The sequence below is a fragment of the Peromyscus californicus genome, unplaced genomic scaffold, assembly GCF_007827085.1.
Source record: "Peromyscus californicus insignis strain IS unplaced genomic scaffold, ASM782708v3 Scaffold_21__1_contigs__length_65335640, whole genome shotgun sequence".
Lineage (NCBI taxonomy): Eukaryota > Metazoa > Chordata > Mammalia > Rodentia > Cricetidae > Peromyscus > Peromyscus californicus.
The window spans coordinates 43805475-43820697 of record NW_026294514.1 but is presented as its reverse complement, the minus strand read 5'-3'; the positions used below and the strand labels follow the sequence as shown (position 1 = coordinate 43820697).

The following is a 15223-nucleotide window of genomic DNA, read 5'->3' as shown; positions in this document are numbered from 1 at the left end:
CTACTACTGCATTCATGGCTGAACTGGGGCACCTGGGGCACATGGCCTGAGGTCAGATCTGTGTGCTAAGATCACTCTTGGAAAGCAGCTGGTGCCATGACAACGCAGGCAGAGTGCAGAAGCATTTGCTACAGTCATGTGAGCTGGTCCAGCAACTCCGTGGGGACAGCCAGCAAAAAGGGATGCTAACATCACTAGACAGAATGCCATATTCAGCATTCTCTGCTGAAATTAATAAAAAACCATGACTCATGTTCATTTCTATTTTTTATTAAAATACTTTTTTGATTACAGAGACAACCAACAAGAATATATACAATATTGTAGGTCATGTCAAATGCAATAAACATAGACTCTTGGGAATGAATAAAAGAATTTAAAGTCTGGAAAGACCATTTCTAAGTACAAACCCTCCAACTGTGCCCAATTCTAAGCTTCATTTTCCAGAGAAGTTTTAGGGTTTTTTTTTTCTCGATTTTGATGCTTTTTTGATTTACAAATACTGTTCAAATATGCTAATGACAATCTTATTTTCTGAAACTTCAGAAGTTATACTTTGGCTAGGTGATAGTGGCACACACCTTTAATCCCAGCACTTTGGAGGCAGAGGCAGGTGGATCCCTGTGAGTTTGAGGCCAGCCTGGTCTACAGAGGGTGTTCTAAGACAGCCAAGGCTCCCAAAGATACCCTGTCTTGAAAAACAAACAAACAAACAACCAGCCACACTTTGGTGTGAAGCGCCTTTCATAGCATCCTGTGTAAACAAACACTACATTTTACATCTATCACTGCTTTTGTACCATAATAGGAATAAAGTTACAGTCATAATTACACGTTATGGGGAAATCACAAGAGAAAAACCTGCCTGTGAGCCCATGTCTTGCTACAGAAAGGTGTATATATGTATGGATTTAATAATACCCTCTGACTCACATTCTAGTGTCTTGTTTCTTGTTTTACTCAGACGAAACCCAGGGCTGCACACATGATGAGTAAGAGCTCCACCACTGGGCTTCAACCTCAGCCCTTAAAAATCTAGTGTTTTTTGATCTGGCTGTAATAAAGACAACATCATTTTCTATTGAAAAAGAAACTACTACAAAATCTTCATTACGGAGTTGACTATGCTCGAACGGTACAGAATGTATACAGTGAGCGAGGCTACGCTTCTTAAATGTTCAACTTCAGTTTAGAAAAAAACATTACTCAGAACGTTGATACAGAACTAGAAAGGAGTTCTTTGCTTTTTGGAGACAGTGTCTTGCTGTGTACCCCAGGCTGGCCTTGACCTCCTGATCTCCTTGTTCAGCTCTCAAGTGGTGGGACCACAAGTGTGCACACAAACCCTGGCTCTAAAAAGAAAAGCTGTCAGCTGAATGCTGCTTCTCCTCAAGGCCTTAGCAAACCAGGAGAAATACACAAAATATGAACATAAAATTTACCTCTGGGGATCATTTCCTGTGGGGAAAATAGGGCAATAAAACAGTTAAAGCAATTGGTTTAAGAAATTCTCCACAAAGAAATGTATGGGGTAAAAAAGACATACACCATTTTAAAATCTGATAATGAAAAGCTTAAGAAAGGTCACGACACATTTTAACAATGTTTGTGGCCATCATAAGACAACATGAGGGAGGCCAGCCCGGTCTACAGAGCAAGTTCCAGGTCAGCCAGGGCTGCACAGAGACCCTGCCTCAAAACAAAACAACAGCAAAAACAAACCAACAAAAAAGAAAACTTGAGGCACACTGGAAGAATGCCTGAAACCATCAAAGCATTCTTCCAGTCGCAGGCATGAAATTTCCCAACAATTAGCAAGCTGAAATGGAGCGGCCAGCTGCAGTCCTTCAGAGCTCCCTCCTGATTGCAAGCAAACCCACGACCATGTCAGAGCTAAGAAAGGAGCTGAAATGTTTCCAAGACACTTTGAAACAGAGGCACTGTGTGTACAAGTAAGAGAGGACACCTTGATGTCTAACAATCAAATCTACCCACGTTCTAAGTCAGCTTCTCAGAAGGCTGGAGTACTTGGAGTGTTCTTCAGTTATTGGAAAGAGTACAGATTTTACAGTTATAGCCATAAAACCACAAATGACCTTGTAACTAACTCCTATTCAAACAAGAATGCAAAATGTGTTAAAGAGCATTTTCTAATTTAGGTACTAAAATATGTAGACATATAAAGAGTATTCCTAAAAAGTTACTTTTAATTCAAATACGCACTAGAGAAAATAGCAATTTTATTAAATTGAGTCTGTGTATTATAAATATTTGTTTTAGATTCATGATTGAAGGTGAGGATTTTATTTCTATGAAGGGCATGTAGTATTTCAGCTTGTCTCTATGGAAACATTACATAAGAAGCTAACTAGGTAATTCTGTAGTATGCTAGGAGTGAACATATTAAACAGATTTCCCCCTCCACTTTCAGAAATATAGCTTCCCAAAATATGATGCTTACTTAATAAGAATATCAGATTCAGATATCCAGAAACAAATGTGATACTACAAAGTAACAAAACTAGTGACTATAAATGGTTTTAAAGTGGATCCCACTAAGAGTTCCCGACATTCCTGCCCTGCTCTGGAAATTCCTCTTCACCCTCTGCAGTCTCACGTGCTGGAGAGGCTGGCTGTTCTGCTGGGGTGGGGCCTGACCCTTCTCCTGGTGCACCTCACTTTCACCTGGAAAGGGACAGCTGCTGTGCACCTGGAAAGGGACAGCTGCTTCCTGGTGCCTGAGGTGGCATCACGCGATCTACAGTCCCGCTCTTCACTTGGCTGCTCCCGCACCCAGATCCTCACAGTGCTTTTAGTGGAGTTTCAACGCTGTGCTGCAATTCTTGGTAGGTACTCACCTGCCTATATCCCCACATCAGCACTATGGATGGGAGTGGAAGGTTAGGTCTAAATCGCTGTCAGCCTGAGTGCTACAGGACAGATTTCACCATGCGAGAGGTTTAAAATGCCTTTAAATGTTTACTTAGTGTGTGTGTGTGTGTGTGTGTGTGTGTGTGTGTGTGTGTGTGTGTGTACATACGCCTCTGTGCATACCTGCATGCATGTCACTGTGCAGGTATGGAGGTCAGAGGACAACTTGTGGGAGCTGGTTCTCTCCTTCCACTGTACAGGCTCTGGGGACTGGGGAACAAGCTCAGGTACCAGGTGTGGCAGCAAGCACCTTTACCCACTGAGGCAGCTCACCTGCCCTAGGTACAAGTTTTCTGTTGTAAAATACAGTAAATATTTACTTTCTAAGACCAATGTAAAATGGTTAGAAATTAAGCTTCTACAGTGGCTTGAATGTGAGTTCGAATTCTGTACTGCACTACTGACTCTCTTTATATGAAACAGATAAGCAATCCAAGGCACGGTTAGGAAAGGTGTGAGCATAGAGACCTGGTGTCCTAGGACTTCCTGTTAACAGTCTTCTCTATCACTTTCCAAACAAAAGCACCAGTCTTTCTTCAGACCTTCAGATCTCCCAGGACTCCTCTGTACCCTGATTCTCATATGACTGAAGTTCTACTGTATCCAACAGAAGAGACATACACAAATAGGCAGCAAACATACAAAGTACAGTTCTAATAATATAATTTAACATGGTCCTAGCACGCCTGACTCGTGACTTCTGCACACTTCATGACTTATGAGTAATTGTCATGTCCTCCTGTTAACTAAACTGCTTTGGTTTGCATTTCTTTTCCTTCTTTAAAACATGCAGTTCATACACTTGACCGTTTTGCTGCCATAGTCGATACACTCGGGACCGATGCACTCACAGCAGGCGTTATGAAACCAGCGGTATTTGGACGCTCCCATGGACTCACAGGATATTTTACACTGGTGTATGGACATGCAGTCATCAAAATAAACCACCGTGCACATGTGCTCTGAAAAACAAAAGAAATGCAGATTTCAGCATGAACAAGAAGAGTTCTGGCACTCAGTTAAGTAACGCGAGCAGTTATTTTCTTAGTTCTCTTATTGCCGATCAGCAAATGACAAAAATGAGAAAAAAAAAAAAGACCTTCATGCCGGGCGGTGGTGGCGCACGCCTTTAGTCCCAGCACTCGGGAGGCAGAGGCAGGCGGATCTCTGTGAGTTCGAGGCCAGCCTGGTTTATAGAGCATGATCCAGGACAGGCACCAAAACTACACAGAGAAACCCTGTCCTTGGGGAAAAAAAAAAAAAAAGGGAGTTCAAATGATAGTGTCTGCACATACTTCATCTAATGCTTTAAGACACAGCTGCAAGCCACGTGTGGTGCATACAGCCGTAGTCCCAGAGGGAGGACTGATGCAAGTTCAAGACCAGCCTGGTCTACATCTCAGACCTTTTCTCAAAAAACTAAAAGAAAAGCCACAGCAATTGTATTTTCACAAATGCCCTATTCTTCTGCTATAAACTGCATTGAAAACATTACTTTATCATAGTTATAAGCTCTTTATACTCCACAATTACGACACGATCTATTCTTACTAGTAAATGTTCTTTGCTATGATTCTCAGATGGTAATCAACAATTATACCTGGAATCGAGATGTTTGTAATACCAATTTGTCCGTAACACTTTAACTGATGGCAGCAAGAAGTAAAACCCGTCCTGTAGAAGCCCAACCTGGTCTACCCAGAATCCATAGCGGAAGGGACGGAACTGACTCCTCAACATTGTCCTATGACCTCCACAAGTGCCACGGTGTGTGTGCCAACACTCAGAAGCACATACGAATACAACAACAAAATAAAAATTAATTCGTTGATGATGTTGGCATCATTTGCAAACACCTAACTTATGAGGACCTTTGACAGTCACATGACAGCAAGCACAAATGCCATGTAATAAAGAACAGTTAAAGTCTGATTCAAATAAATAGCAGAACTAGGAAGTCATTCATCTTCCAACACAGTCTCCATGCTGATGTGTCTCCTCATCTACCATCTATTTAAGACTACACAAATCCAAACTTCAAAGCTGCTCCAGGAGATAACCTACTGTAGTCTGTCAGAGGGCAGGCCACAGAGTGGAACAGGTACCTTTGTCACTGGGATAAGGGGCGTGAACATTGTTGCTGGGAACAGACACATTTTGGTGGTGAGGCTGGTTCACAGTTTCTAAAAAGGAAACTAGATTTTCATGGTGTGAGAGTTCTTCTGCCACAGGGAAGGAGACGATGTTCCAGTTCAGCTGGGTGTCTCCCTCGGTGAGCGCTCTGAACAGGGAAGGGATGGGCTCGTGCAGCTCCTCCACTGTGCTCTTTGAAGTGGGAGGTGTGTCGCTGTAATTCCGAGGGTTACACATGCCTGGGAAGACAGGAAGAATCAAAGTTTACTTTCCTCACCGATTACAACATTTCGGGGGTTGCTAACTCCATGGAATGAAGGCTCTGTATGTTAACACTGTGATTTCTAGCATTACAAGTGCATGTTTTTCAGCCTTTTGTCCCCTGAAAGAACAAAAAGTATGAGAACCACCCACCAAACAAACCAAGGTTCCAAACTACCTCCACTCACAGGACTCCGGGAGTGTGATTCCAGGGCTTTGGATGCACAAATACACAGTGGGCCAGGAATACACACAATACGTGTGTGTGTGTGTGTGTGTGTGTGTGTGTGTGTGTGTGTGTGTGTGTGTGTGTGTAAGACATGGAAGGCAATGTGAAGACATGGAATGTCAACTTTCACTGATTCAACCAACAGTGTGAGCATGAAAGCGGGGTGCCAAGGCTCGGGATACAGCCCAGTTGCTAGAACGCTACGCGGGCCCTCAATTGCTCACCTGCAATCCCAGGCTGGTGGCATATCCACAGCCAGGAAGCAGAATGAACAGAAGTGGGACTGGGCTATCACACCTCAGGCTCGCCCCAGTGTCCCACGTCTTCAGCAGCGCCACCTCCTAAGGTCCCCAAGGCACCACCAGCTGGGACCAAGTATTCAGACACATGAGCAGTGGGACATTTCACATCAAACCACAACACCAAGGATGACTTGAGCTTCCAATGCTCCACCGCTGTCCCTTGTGTGCTGAGATTACAGGTGTGGGTGACAACAGCTGGTCTGTGAGGTGCTGGGGATCAAGCCTAGGGCCTTGTGTATACCAGGGGGGCACTCCCTGTACATCATACTTTAAAAGCACAATTATGATTCATTTTTTTTTTGTTTAATATCTGTTAGGTCTAATATGGAGTTTCATGCCTCTCTCGAGTAAAAGTTTAAAAAGTTAAGCCAGAATTTATAACTTCTCAAATTTCATAAATTCAGAGAGGAGAAAAGTATCTCTCTAGTTTTTTACATTTTCTTAAAGAATTTGGCAAGAGCTGAGTAGAATAATGTGTATTTCTCTCATACAATGTAAGAAATCTGAACTTAACAATTAGACTGTACTGCAGAGTCAGAGATTAAAAGATCAAGTGTGAACACTTTAATCTAAGTGAGGAAACAGACCCAGATAAAGAAAACGTCTTGTCTACTGTTACATACCCCAGGGCCAGAGCCACAGCCATGGCTTACTCTGCCTTCCTGCTCACCGTTCTGACAAGCACAGACTCAGGCAGCCCCAGTGCAGCGGGCAGCGGGTACCCGTGGACTGGGGACAGTGCACAAGGCTCTGCCAGAGTCTCTGAGTGGAGCTAGAAACCAGACACGAAAAGGCCATGGCTGACTTCAGAAGTCAGACTCCACACGCCAGTGCTTACTATCAGAAAGCTCATCACAAAGAACTCAGTTTGTGTATTTAACCAACTCCGGACAAAAAAATTTAAATAATATTGCATTAAAACCAGGACGTGGAGGGTCTGCTTAGGTAAGACAGAGTACAGGAACTGCCTCTTGGAAACACTACAAAGGAACAGAGCTGGGGTGATAAAGGACCGATTTTACTTTGAAAAGAAAAAGAAAACCAGCAGTGTCCACAAAGGTGACAGGACAATGAGAAGGCACAGACAGAACTGAGGGGGACAGGGAGGGACAGGCAGCAACTGCATCTCTGACACCTGGGGTGGGAAGGGGTGGGGCTGCAGGCCCGTCACAAGCTCCTAGGGCAGGACTGGAGTTGGGGACCTCGGGAGTGGAGACCTCCTAAGTTAGAAGCTTCCCAAGGAAGGATGCAGAGATGCAGGTCAGCACTCGAGGCACACAGGCGGCTTGCCTCTGCCTCAGGTCACAGCTGCTGAAGAGACTGATGGCTGAAACAGCAGAGATGACAGAGAATCTAAAATCTCCTTCTAAAACCCACCAGTGATCCCGGGGAGGAGTCTGAACAAGCGGATGAGTGAAGGGAGGAAGTCACAGGCCAGGATTTTAAAAAGCAGCATGCATGAGAGCGGTAGGGAGTTGAACGGGAAATTCAGCGTGAGAACGGAGATTTTCAAAAAACGAAAACAAACCCAGCAAATATTGGTAAGAAAGTCTCAACAATTCAAGTAAGAATATTATGGAAAGCATTATCGACAGACTACTAAATCAAACAGAAGAATGAATATTAGGGATGATAGGCAAGGATGACAAAATACTGTGTCAGGCAGCAGAGTATCAACAAAGACAAAGAGCATATTGTTTACTGCTCCTCCTTCTCCTCTTGTGTGAGTGTGAGTGTGTGTGTGTGTGTGTGTGTGTGTGTGTGTGTGTGTTCTAAGACAGTGTCTCTATACAGTACAGGCTTGCCTTGAATTCACCATGTAGCCCAAGTTGGCCTCACATTTTTGGCCATCCTCCTGTCTCAGTCTCCCAAGTGCTGGGATTACGGCATATGCCATCATGGTCAGTTGGAAAGATATATTCAAGTTCTGAGAGTGAAGTCTGTTAAGTCCAGCAAACTCATCTTTTAAAGTGAAGAAATGAATGAAACCATTTACGATAAGGACAAACTAAGCAATTCATGACCACTAAGCTGGTGTTACTTAAAGGAACTCCATGCCTACTGTATCCAGGTGCCACAACTCCTTATCCACTGATCGGCTGACAGACATCTGGGCTGTCCCCACATCTGTGAGCAGTGCTTCGACAGCCTGATGCACATGCACCTCTGTGGTACTCAGCTTAGGACTGCTGGACACAGAACAAAGCTTCAGCATTTCTTGAGAAAATATTATACTTCTCAAACACATGTTTGGAGGTCAGAAGGCCCAGTGTCTCCTCAGAGGAGAGCTTCCCAGAGCCTTTTCTCATGGCCTCAGCCAGGACAGTCTGTCTCCCAGGTCGCCGCCATGGCTGTTTTCCAAGGGTACTTAACTGAACTCTCAGTTAGAGCTCCTGCTGCTCTTTCCTCCATGTTCTTCTCTTTGCTTGTCCGCCCTGTTCTGTTTCAATGGTCTCTATTACTCCTTTTAAAGAATGGTGTGCGATGTCTTTTTTTCTCTCTCTTGCATGAAAAATGTAAATTTTCTTTTTTAAAAGACATAAAAGCTGGGAGTGGTGGTGTACACCTTTGATCTCAGCATTCAGGAGGTAGAGATAGAGATCTCTGAATTCCAAGCCAGCCTGGTCTACACAGTAAGACCCTGTCTAAAAAAAGGACAAAGGTACAAAAAGTACTATATCAGGAAAAGACCAGTAGGAGCGTGAAGGGCAAGAGAGGATGTCAGAGGTGGTAAATATGATGAAAGTATATTACATACATGTATGAAAATCTCACATTGAAACTCTTTGTTTGAAAAAATGGTGAGTACGACATTCTGTCTTACATGTCTACAAAAACAGGGTCACGGATTCTGCAATACTGAATTGTCTGAGGGCAGCGTGGACTTAATATAATTATTTTATTTTATTTTATTTTTATTTTTAATTTTTTTTTTTTTTTTTTTTTTTTTTTTTGGTTTTTCAAGACAGGGTTTCTCTGTAGCTTTGCGCCTTTCCTGGAACTCACTTGGTAGCCCAGGCTGGCCTCAAACTCACAGAGATCTGCCTGGCTCTGCCTCCCGAGTGCTGGGATTAAAGGCGTGTGCCACCACCGCCCGGCTATTTTATTTTTTTTTAAAGGCACCATGACACCTTGTGAACATTTTCTTTCTTTCTTTTTTTTTTTTAAAGATTTATTTATTTATTATGTATACAGAAGAGGGCACCAGATCTCATTACAGATGGTTGTGAGCCACCATGTGGTTGCTGGGAATTGAGCTCAGGACCTCTGGAAGAGCAGTCAGTGTTCTTAACCTCTGAGCCATCTCTCCAGTCCTTATTATATAATTATAATCATATATATTTCTCCTGCCTTCCTCCATCCTTCCCTCTCCTCTTGGTATTTAGAGACAGAGTTTCTCTTGTGTAGCCCTGGCTGTCCTGGATCTCGCTCTGTAGACCAGGCTGGCCTGGAACTCACAGAGATCTGCCTGACTCTGCCTCCTGAGTGCCGGGATTAATGGTGTGCACCACCATGCCTGGCTGATTTTTCCTCCTCCATTTTAAATATTTCTTTTTCTGAGTATCCTGTTATATTTCCTATTTGTTTGTTCGATAGTCCATGACATTCTAATATTTATATTTATTTTATGATCTTATGTGTATGGATGTTTTGGCCTGCAGCTATGAGATCTGTGCACCACATGCATGCAGTGCCAACTGAGGCCAGAAGAGGGCACTGGAACCCCTTGAACTGGAGTTACGGATGGTTGTGAGCTGCCTGTGGGTGCTGAGAACTGAACCCAGGTCTTCTGGAAGAAAAGCAGGGGCTCTGAGCCATCTCTCCATCCCCGAAATCCTGATATTATTTTCAATCCTTTTTAATTGATATTTTTTCGAGTCATATTGAAACAAATGCGTTTTGCAATTGTTTTTTATAATACAGGTATATTTTCTCAAAAAGATAATCAGTTAAAGACAGGCTTCCCGACGGGTAGTAATGGCCCACACTTTTAATCCCAGTGCTCAGGAGGCAGAGGCAGATGGATTTTGAGGCCAGCCTGGTCTACAGAGTGAGTTCTAGGACAGGATAGCCAGAGCATTACACAGAGAAACCTTGTCTTGAAAAACCAAAAAGCAAACAAACAAACAAAAAAACCCAAAACCCCCAAAACAAAAAAAGAGTATAATGTGGGTAGAGTGGTAAAGAAACCAGAGACAAGGGGCTAACTGAGGTGTCTATTAACACATCGAAGCAGATGCTGGCCAGTTCCCCCAGGACCACTTGGCACCTGTGGCTCCTCCAAGGGGCTGGGCTTCCACTTCCCTCCCTCCAGCCTGGTCCCTACAAAACTCAACCATATGGCTAGGCTGGTCACTTGGCCCCCGGGCTGCCTCGGCTGCCTCCCTCTTCCTCTCACTGCCCATCTCTCCCCTCCTGGTACCGTTTAGTCTGCCGGTCCTGTTCAGCTGGACTCGTCCCTCGGCCTGCTTTCTCTCTTACATCTACAATGAAAACCTTCTCCGCACTTTAGGAGGAGTCATGGCCTCCTGCTTTTATTTCGTCCTTTCATCCAGATAGATGTAAGCTCTCAGCTGTCACTCCAGCGCCATGTCTGCCTGCCTGCTGCCATGCCCCGCCCACCACGATGCTCACGCCTCTAACCCTCGGGAACAGGGAGCCTCCAAATTAAATGCTTTCTTTTTGTAAGTTGACTTGGTCATGGTGTTTTGTCACAGCAATAGAAAAGCAAGTAAAATTCTTTCTCCCTCTGTGTGTGTGTGTGTGTGTGTGTGTGTGTGTGTGTGTGTGAGAGAGAGAGAGAGAGAGAGAGAGAGAGAGAGAGAGAGAGAGAGAGAGAGATTATCCTTTGTTCTCATTCATTCCTCTTCCCAGTGCCTACCCCAGAACCTCCTCACTGCTCCAGCACGTTTTCTTTGTTTACTATTACATGCACTCCATTACGCTCTCCATTTCTCACTTCCCATAGGTATCTTCTTTTCTCTCCCAATTTTGTTTCTAGCTTCATCATCTATAAGCACACACACACATGCACACACACTCATGACCATGCCTAGTTTAGTGCTCCTTCTTAAAGTCTAACTCAGGATTTCTTTTTTTTGTTGTTTTTTTAATTTTTTTTTTTTGGTTTTTCGAGACAGGGTTTCTCTGTGTAGCTTTGCGCCTTTCCTGGAACTCGCTTTGGAGACCAGGCTGGCCTCGAACTCACAGAGATCCGCCTGGCTCTGCCTCCCGAGTGCTGGGATTAAAGGCGTGCGCCACCACCGCCCGGCTCAGGATTTCTTTTAATGGTTTATTTACTTGATTTCAAAGACAGTATAGCAGGCCACAGGAATATGAAATAGAAGTCCAGCTGTATATGATAAAGCTATACCTAGAAGGATCAAGGAATTGTTCTGGAGGAAGCCATATATCAAGGAATATTTGGTGTTATTTGGCTTTTAATATGTCAGCTGTTTCTTGCTATGAATTTCTTGTACTCATAATTTCCCCAAGAACTTATAACAGTGTGAGTGGACCATTCCTTGGGCATATACACTCAAAGTACTTGGATAAGTTCAGGTAGACAAGGCTTTCTGTCTCCAGGCTCACTGCTCTCTTTTTAGCATTTGAATTGGATATCTGCCTTCGGCAAATATCCCCTTTAGCTAACATCCAAAGTTAGGACCAGCTCCCAAAAAAGCATCCAAGAACAAGCAACCTGGCCAGACCATGCACTAGGCCCCTGAGGCCCCTGAATTAAGGTAAAATATTCTTTTGGAGACACAACCCGGCTCCTAGGCCAAGTGCCTGTCTCCTAAGTACATAGCTTTGCCTCTTGTACAAATCAAGCTCAGACTCTCCTTCCTCTGACATGCCAAGTGGCATTCCAGAGCAATTGACTCAGAACAAAAGGGTTTTTTGCATACCAGGTGAAGGAGGATTGAGGCAGAATTCCTAGTGCTGAGCAGAGTCATGTGGCCGGAGAAGAAAGAACAAGGCAGAGTTTTTGCAGATGGTGGGGATTGGGTCAGGTCAGGAGAGTAGGAAAGGAAGGAACAAGCGTGGATGGAGGAACTGAGGACAAAGATGAGATCCATAGCAGAAGGGCTTAGTTAGGGCTGTGAGAGGACAGGAGGAGAAGGACAGAGAGGAGCTAAATATAAGAATTGAAATAAAGTTGGGCAGTGGTGGCACAGGCCTTTAATCCCAGCACTGGGGAGACAGAGCCAGGCAGATCTCTGTGAGTTCGAGGCCAGCCTGGTCTACAGAGTGAGATCCAGGACAGGCACCAAAACTACACAGAGAAACTCTGTCTCGAAAAACCAACAAAACAAAACAAACAAACAAACAAAAGAAAGCAGACTGAGCAAGCCCTGAAAACAATCCAGTAAGCAGCTCCCCTCCATGGCCTCTGCATCAGCTCCTGTCTCCAGGTTCCTGTCCTGACTCCCTTCAGTGATAAACCCTCGCTGTGGATGTGTAAGCTGGATAAACCCTTTCCTCCCCCAGGGGCTTTGGTCATGGTGTCACATCACGTCAATGACAATCCTATCGTTTGGAGTCACGGCTCCTGGGACTTAGGACAGTCTGGAGACTGCACTGCACACCACTTACCCACACAGTCACAGCACTCATCCCACAGGGCCCCCAGGCACAGCATGCACTCCTTACAGCAGGGGCAGCTTCCTTCTCCAGGCCGGCACTGACAGAGCTCCTGAAAATAGACAGAATTTAAAGACTACATGTTAGAATACCTAAAACTCGTGGAGCAAAACAGTCACCCACAGTATTTTCATTATAAACATTTATTCCTGATGCACTTTTTATTCAACAGCATCATTTACAGGAGCATAACTACTTTCAATGTCAAGTAGGTTTTTATTTCCTTTGGATATATACAATGAACAAAGATGTTTTTCACTTTACTTTGAAACAAAACATTTTCCTTCATAACCCACAACTTTATACCACCTCAACACATAGTTCAGCAGAAGAATGAAACCTTTTACTGCATTCACTGTCTAAGTTATCTAAAGGAAAAGCCGACTTCTGAAGGGAGCTGTGGTTCATCGGCACAGGAAGTGTGACCAAAACCATCCTCTAGGGCCTGGGGGACAGCTCAGGGATTAGGAGCGTTGGTTTGTCCAGAGGGCCATGTTCGGTTCCCAACACCCACATGGTAGCTCACAATCATCTGTGACCTCAGTTAAAGGGGATCTGACACCCTCTTCTGACCCCCACAGTTCACACCACACACACACACACACACACACACACACACACACACACACACACGTACATATACACTGTGGCAGTTTGTCTTAGTTAAGGTTTCTATTGCTGTGAAAAGACACCATGATCACTGCTTTTTTTTTTTTTTAATTTTTTTTTATTTTGGTTTTTCAAGGCAGGGCTTCTCTGTGTAGCCCTGGCTGTCCTGGAACTCGCTCTGTAGACCAGGCTGGACTTGAACTCACAGAGATCCGCCTGCCTCTGACTCCTGAGTGCTGCAGGCATGCACCACCACTACTCAGCCCACAGCAACTCTTACATTTTATTGGGGTGGCTCGATTACAGTTTCAGAGGTTCAGTCCATTATCATCATGGTGGGAAGCATGGCGGTGTGCAGGCAGACAAGGTGCTGGAGCTGAGAGTGCTACATCTTGACCAGAAGGCATCAGGAAGCCGTGACTCACACTGAGTGAAGCTTGAGAAAAGAGACCTCAAAGCCTGACCCCACAGTGACATACTTCCTCCAATAAGACCACACCTCCTAATAGTGTCACTCCCTTTGGGGGCCATTTTCTTTCAAACCACCACACAGTTTAATGTAATTGGTCCCCATAAGTGATAGAGAGTGGCACTATTAGGATGTGTGGCCTTGTTAGAGGAAGTATGTCACTGTAGGGGTGGGCTTTGAGGTCTCATACATGCTCAAGCCAGGCCCAGTGCCTCAGTTTCTTTTTATTGCCTGAACAAGATGTAGAACTCTCAGCTACCTCACCAGCACCATGTCTGCCTGCACACAGCCATGTCCCACCATGATGATAATTGACTGAACTTCTGAACTGCAAGCCACCCATGTTTTCCTTCTGCTGTGGGATAATGCTTTTGTACACTGGTTTAATAAAATGCTGACTGGCCAGTAGCCAGGCAGGAAGTATAGGCAGGATAAGCAGACAAGGAGAATTCTGGGAGGAGAAAGGCTGAGTCAGGAGACGCCAGTCCACTGTCCAGGGAGCAGCATGTAATGGCACACAGGTAAAGCCACGGAACACGTGGCGACATATAGATGAACAGAAATGGGCTAAGTTTAAGTGTAAGAGCTAGTCAGTAGTTAGCCTGAGCTAATGGCCAAGCAGTTATAAATAATATTAAGCCTGTGTGTGATTATTTTATAAGCAGGCCATGGGACTGCAGGGCCCAGGCAGGACTGGAGAAACTTCTAGCTACACCCTTCATAAATGTTTTCCTTCGCAAGAGTTGCCTTGGTTTGCTGGGCATGGTGGTGCATGCCTCTAACCCCAGCACTTGGGAGGCAGTGGCAGGTGGATCTCTAAGAATTCAAGGCCAGCCCCTGTTACACAGAGAAGCTCTGTCTTGAAAAACCAAAAAACAACAATGTGGTGATATTCTGTTTGTGTTCTGACAAATAAAACTTGCCTGGTGATCACAGTGCAGAGCTAGCCACTAGTTAACCATAGAGGCCAGGCAGTGGTGGCACACACCTTTAATCCCTGAATTTGGGATCTCAGGCCTTTAATCCTGGTACTTGGGAGGCACACGCCTTTGATGCCAGCACTAGGGAGGAGGAAACAGGCTTCGTGGAGAGAGGAAGCGATAAAGCAGGATGGAGACAGTTTGAGGATTCCTAGTCTTTCTAGTGGCTGCTGCTCTGCTTCTCTGATCTTTCAGCATTTAACCCGATATCTGGCTCCGGGTTTTTATTAAGACCAATCAGAATTTGCACTACACAACAACAACAACAAAAAAGGAGTTGCCGTGGGCCACGTGTGTCTTCACAGCAGTAGAAATCCTAAGAAATCCATAAACATAGGCAGAACACCCATATACATACAATTCTTTTTCAAAAAAACACTAATATCCTTTTAAAATTGTTACTTGGAATATGGCCACCACAGGTACCAGACACACACACACACACACACACTCACCCACGCGCATGCATCGTGTACAGACATACATATAAAACACCTTCACACATACATTAAAAAAAAAAAACACCAATATCTTCTTACAATTGTTAGTGTGTCGCCCGTGGGGGGGGTGGGGGTGGGTGGGGGTGGGGTGGGGGGGGTTGTACAAGCCTATATGGTTCCAACCCTCCAGAGGCTGAGCTAGGTGGATTGCAATTTCAAGGCCA

At 44.6% G+C, this 15223-nt stretch overlaps 1 protein-coding gene across 1 annotated transcript in view; it reads right to left on the bottom strand.

Moving 5' to 3' along the window:
• Positions 1 to 249: 249 nt before the first annotated feature.
• The window catches only part of Twsg1 (twisted gastrulation BMP signaling modulator 1), a 43613-nt gene continuing 28639 nt past the window's right edge, over positions 250 to 15223 (bottom strand). Inside the window, exons 3-5 of the mRNA XM_052750211.1 lie at positions 12454 to 12553; positions 5037 to 5303; positions 250 to 3893 (exon numbers count right to left, since the gene is read on the bottom strand). Of these exons, the coding sequence (XP_052606171.1) occupies positions 3712 to 3893; positions 5037 to 5303; positions 12454 to 12553 (549 nt within the window). The 3' untranslated portion in view covers positions 250 to 3711. The remainder of the gene's footprint in view (positions 3894 to 5036; positions 5304 to 12453; positions 12554 to 15223) is intronic.